This window comes from Mustela lutreola, chromosome 7, assembly GCF_030435805.1.
Source record: "Mustela lutreola isolate mMusLut2 chromosome 7, mMusLut2.pri, whole genome shotgun sequence".
Lineage (NCBI taxonomy): Eukaryota > Metazoa > Chordata > Mammalia > Carnivora > Mustelidae > Mustela > Mustela lutreola.
Window position 1 is genome coordinate 104,633,877 of NC_081296.1, and position 6,000 is coordinate 104,639,876.

Consider the following 6,000-nt stretch of genomic DNA (forward strand, 5'->3'; position numbering starts at 1 on the left):
AAACATAGGTAAATTTCTCTTTAAAGTTACTCAAACCTACACGGATGTGATCTTCCTCACAATAAATAAGCTAAGACCTTACGTGCCACCGAAAAGGTACAAAACCAGTTTCTCAGGAGAGCTTTGTGGACACTACTATTCCATATAAAATATAACCCCAATGAGAGCAAATTACCATATAAGGAATAGATCACTTCAATTTGTAGAAGTATGAACTACTAAAGATCAAGAGAAAGACAAAGGGCTTTATCATATACTACAGTAAGACAGTCATCACAAAAATAACACTAACAACATTCTGGAAAAAAAAAATTAACCACAATTACGTTCTCTCCAACTTATTTAGTCCTGTGTGATTAATTCTGATCATCCTAGATCACAGGTTGGCACTCTATTTTCATAAAAGCATCTGCTTCTAGATTAAATTAAGTCTCACAAATTCTAATTTGGTTCCCTGATATATTTTGGCATTTGTCTACGCAATACTGGCTTGGATGATGTGAGTCAATATATTTTATAAGAGCAGGGGGTCAAGATACCAAAAAAGCTAACTCTGTAAAAGGCAAAATAGTAAACATTTTAGCATTTGTGGCTACATATGGTCTCAATTGCACCTTCTTTTCTTTTTTTTAAGAGCCCTTTTAAAACATAAAAGCCATTCTTAAGCTCACGAGCTTTATAAAAAGGAGACACAGGCAGTTTAACAACTCCTGTTTAAGAGTATCTGGTATGTCCTCTCAAGCAAGGTTCTGAAACTGACCTCGTTGTCGAAGGCCCAATATAATGACAAAATTATAGAGACAGAACAGATTGGTAGTTGTCAGGAAGTAGGGATGGTGGGAGGAAGTAGGGTGGGTGGATATTACCATAAAGTGGTATCACCAAGATCTCTGTGGTAATGGAAAATTCTGTATCTTGACTACAGTGGTGGTTACATGGATCTACAAAGGTGGTAAATTACACAGAACTAGATGCACACTAGTCCTGATTTTGATACTGTATTCTAATTATGTAAAATGTAGCAACTGAGGGACACTGACATATCTTTGCAACTTCCTGTGAATCTATAGTCATTTCCAAACAAAGAAGTTTTTAAAAAAATTTTTAAAAGATGGTATCATACAAATTTTAATTGACCACTACCTGAGACCACATACAAAAATCAACTTCAGATGGGCTGCAGTTGCAGTTGCCTGTAAGGGAAGGGGCAGAAGATTCCCTGACCATGTCTTACAGTACAACAGCATTGCACAAATAAGTAACAATATAATGATCAATTATCCTTGCTATCATTCCCCAAATTTAACTTACCCTATCATAGAGCTCAATGATTAAGTGATAAGCAGCTTCATCACTTCCAAATTGAAAGTCTACAATTCTATCCACACCAAGTTGTTTTGCACTGACCAAACGCCGACTCTTCAAATGTTTTCGACACTAGTGAAAAACAGAAGAAAAGTCATTTAAACAGAAGTCAATTTCTGATCGTTTGATACTGGTTTGTAAGTAAGTTTCCTCTTTTCATTACCGTCAGTAATAACATTTAAAAAGTAGTAAACAAAAGTTGCAGATGATAATCTAAGGAAAACACTTTATTTCAGACGACCCTACTAACTCTGAAACAGTATTTTATATTTTTAAGAAGACAATGACAGACCTACAGAGAAATTTATTTTGTTTATACCACTGTTAAATCCCTTTTTCTTACCCTGATGTCCTCACTCAAAACTATAACCTTTTAAGCCTCTTTCTAGTCCCATCTTTTAAGTATCCCCAATTTCCTTTGTGTTCAAAATTAATTAGTGGTTTCCACTAATCTTCTACTTCAAATACAAATTCTGAACCATGAGCTTATTGGTATTCTATAAGTTAGTCCTCTGCATACAACCAATTACCTTCTATTCCCAAAAATCTATTAATCCAACCCAGACAGATTTTTTCTGGTACCGTCTCCAAAGGTTTTGATCAACTTAGCTCAAATCCAAATGTATTAACTCCCATTCCTTATCAAATCCCATTCTTCCTATCCCTAAATCATGATGTTCTTTTCTTATTAGCAATTAAAATAAAATTAACATTTTTAAACCCAAACACAAATTACCTGGTAAGCACCTATTGCTTTAGATTTTATGTACTATCCTTTAGTACAAATGTTTAAGTATAATACAGACCAGAAATAAGACTACTCTGTAGTGCCCCCCAAAATTTTCCAATTGTTTCTAATTCTTGAATTAGAAAGACCCCTTAGTCAAGACCAGTAAGATAGAATGCTTTCAAGACTTAAATTCAAGACAAATTTTACAGAGATGTTAATATAAAATCACCTTAAAAAAAAAATCAAAAGAAAGAAATATATAATCAATTTCAGAATGCCAACTCTTTGATAACCAAGACTTCTTCCCCAGACCTGATAGTTCAAATTGACTAAAATTCTCATTTTATGTACTAATATATTCAGGCAGATGTAATAAGACTTTTCAAACTTCTAACAATCTCGCCTTCCTATATTCAATAGTTCTGACTTACAAGTGGTCTATAATGATTTTGATTTAAACAGTGACCTACATATAGGGCTATTTTTAAATCCCCAGGGGAAAATCACAATCCTTCCAGAGTCCCCCAGTAGTGTTTTTATTCAAGAAAAATAAAGTCAAAATGGAGATAAAAGGCATTCTTGAAAGGAACAGAAATCCACATCATGTAATGGAGAAAAGGGAAGATTATTTATCATGAGTATAGATGGGCATATGGTACATATGTAGTGCTTATTTTATTTCCCTATTAGCAGCTTGATGAAAACAACTGTCGGTGCCACAAAGCATTAACTGGGATCCCCAAATATGAGAATGAGGAACAATCACTGTGATTTACCACAAACTGAGCATGTCTATGCCATATAACAGTAGCATTAGTTAAATTATTTGTAACGTGCTTAACACTGTCTGCTCCACCTAACTCATAAAATTCTAACTCTTTTTAGGGTATTTGGCTTCCTATTGGTATAGCCTAATTTGGGGATTTTCCCACAATTCCAGTATCATATAATCTTATCATCTGTTACATCATCTGTAAAACTAAAATAACTGTTCTTCATATCTACTGATATATTAAACAACTTAAAATATACATTATTCATTTACTTTGAAAAGTGCTATACAAATACCAAGTGCCACCATTAGGGATAATTCCCAAAAAACCATTTAGGGTTACTATTAAGTATATTAAACTTTTAAGTTTTGATAATTTTGTGACAGGCCTTGTGATTTGGGAAACACTTACCTAACTTGTAATCCAAAACAGATTCTAAGTTGCTGGGGATAAGATTCTTCTCTGTAAAGCCTCTAATGAAATAACACAATGCCAAAACAAATAAATTTCTGAAGGAAAGTGAGGAGGAGAGGAAGAAGGAAATTAATACATATGGAGCCCTAATATGTGTCAGGCATTGTGTTAGGTGCTTTACATGTTACTTCAATTAATCCTCACCAATAATCCCATGAGGGAGGTATTATCCACATTTTACATTTAAAGAAACTAAGTTTCAAGAGGTTAAGTACCTTTTCTGGGTTATAAAATTATTTAGCGGCAAAATCATTAACTCTAAGTTAGGTATATTTGATTCTAATGTTCCTCCTCTATACCACATAATCTTTCAGTTATGTCAACAAATGGATAGATAACTCGTCCACAAATGCAGAATCTCAATTTTAATAAAAAACAAAAGCAAAGAGAAAAGTGAAAAGTAAAAAGATATGATTGGTAACATACTAATGTCATTGAGTATTCCAACAAAATACAGATTGGTAGCTCAAAAGTGAGCCGCAGAAAACTAGGAAAGGGGAGGTAAGGCGTATCATAGAAAGACAAGGGCGGCCGGAATAGCTCAGTTGGGAGAGCGTCAGACTGAAGATCAGAAAGACAAGAATTACAGGATATAGATAGGATATGAGTTCATAAATTAGGGAATCACATAAAGGTGAAAAACTGATGAAAAGGAGGCTTTAGGAAAGTTAACACTGGTCTGACACAACTGTTTTCATAGCAAGAAGTAGACTGTAATTAAGGGACTTTAAAGGAATGTTATGAAAGCTCAAATTAGAATAGTGACTGTGGGAACAGAAAGATTTGGACCAGAATGCGTGGGAAGAGTAACAGGAAAAAGTCAATAAATAGCTACTTTGTTTATCCCAGTATCTATCAACTATTCTACTTTATCTCTACTTTATTCACAATAGTAAAGGAAAGTCAAACGTTTTAAAACTTAAATCGTTAGTGACCAATCTCAGGGCCTTATAATTTAGCTTCAAGTAGAACGTAAAGTTTACCTTCATGGCAAAACTAGATGGCATCATATTCTTAGGCCACTCAAATTCTGTTGTGTGAATTCGTATGCCAGATTCAAGTAAAAGTGTAGCTTTGAAGTCTGGTCTGTAGAAAAAAAAAGTTAAATTTTTCTTTAGGGCATTTGTCAATATTAACTCAGTAAAAAAGACTAAAAATGCAAGTTAAAAAAGTTAATAATCTCATATTTAATTACCAAAGATAAAACAAGCCTGTAAAATGCTCTTACTTTTGAAGACGAATAAGATAGGTCTTATTATCCACATCATAAACATTGTTTACTCTCATTCCTATTAAGCTGCAAAGAGAAAGAAACATGTAACAACATTTGAAATATAGAACTTCACAGAAATTAAAGGGGCAGGCAGAAGCAGAGCCTTGGAAAGAGGGGATCTTCAATTCTAAGGATATGGAGTCAACCATGGAGCAGAGTCTAAAAGTCCCAGGCATTCGGCCCAAAACTTAACCGTAACTTTTTATGAACAAAAGTGGTATGCCAGCCCCAAGAAAACCAGGCAATGCCCTGCGTCCTTGAAATGACCCAATATTTTAAAGGAAATATAGTACAATCTAATCCACTTTATTACAAAAGAAAAAAAAAGGTAAATGAAACCCTGGAAAAAATGACAAAACTCACACAGCTGAATAGAAACCAGACTAGAATCTGTTACTTGCAGCTAGGACGCCGACATTCCCTCTCTTACGAGTTAAGAGGAGCATCTCATCAGGCCTCCATTCTGGAAACCCCTGGGGCAAAAGACTCCTGGGGCATTCTGGCTTTCACCCGGTGACTCTCGTTTTACTTAATGTTTGCTGCCAGACCGGGGCAACTGAGGCCAACAAGGCGAGAGCTCGGCGAGGGCCCCGCCAAAGCCTGACACAAGACCTGGTGAGACAAGCAACCCGTGAGAGTGGGGTGTGGGGCATGCGGATGCTGAGGTGCCCCCGGTGCCCTGAAGGCCACGGGAAAGATGTCACGCGCTCGCCCACCCAGGCCTAGCCAAGTCCGCAGAAGTCAGCACTAAAGGATTAAGGGGAAACATCAGACTGGTCTTTCTTCCACGTTGGAACACTGGCCTCTGCCTTCTGCATTCCTCGCACGAGCATGGTCACCTATCGCCCAGTACCTGGCATTCAGCTCCGCGAGTACCGCGCGGAGGTCTATGGTGCTAAAGCGAGTCTTCATGGCGAGGTCTGAGGGTCGCTACCGCAATTTTCTCCACTGACTCAACGCCGCTACTCTTGTGCGCAGGCGCACTCGGCCGAAATCTACGGCCGCGCAGAAGACCCACAATTCCTTGAAGCGAAGGTGTTTGCGTCACTCCTCCGAAGATTTGGGTTATCGAATCGCCGTCAGCTGGCTTTTTGTTATACCGAAACAATTCGAAATAAATCCAAACTATTCTCTTGAAACTGCACTTCTTCCTAGAAAGCTGACGGACTAGTCCGGCTACCTTTCTCCCTTCTGTCTCGGGACTCAAGCGAGTCTCCCTAGTGACCCCTGCTGGTGGTAGAAATTTATGAGAGCGTACTGGGAAGATTTCCCCTAAATGGGCGGTAGGGTTCGGTATGTCGGAGCCACAGCCCCTTTCCATTCGGTTACTTGGACCAGTAGAATTTTGAAATGTAACGAAGCGGAACTGTTTCATTCGCCTTACA

The 6,000-nt window shown here is 37.3% G+C and overlaps 1 protein-coding gene across 1 annotated transcript in view; it reads right to left on the minus strand.

Annotated features, from left to right (window-relative positions):
• NEMF (nuclear export mediator factor) overlaps nt 1–5,627 on the minus strand; it is a 52,617-nt gene extending 46,990 nt beyond the window's left edge. Inside the window, exons 1-4 of the mRNA XM_059182032.1 lie at nt 5,469–5,627; nt 4,571–4,639; nt 4,326–4,428; nt 1,312–1,437 (exon numbers count right to left, since the gene is read on the minus strand). Coding sequence (XP_059038015.1) covers nt 1,312–1,437; nt 4,326–4,428; nt 4,571–4,639; nt 5,469–5,527 — 357 coding nt within the window. The 5' untranslated portion in view covers nt 5,528–5,627. The remainder of the gene's footprint in view (nt 1–1,311; nt 1,438–4,325; nt 4,429–4,570; nt 4,640–5,468) is intronic.
• Nucleotides 5,628–6,000: the final 373 nt, after the last annotated feature.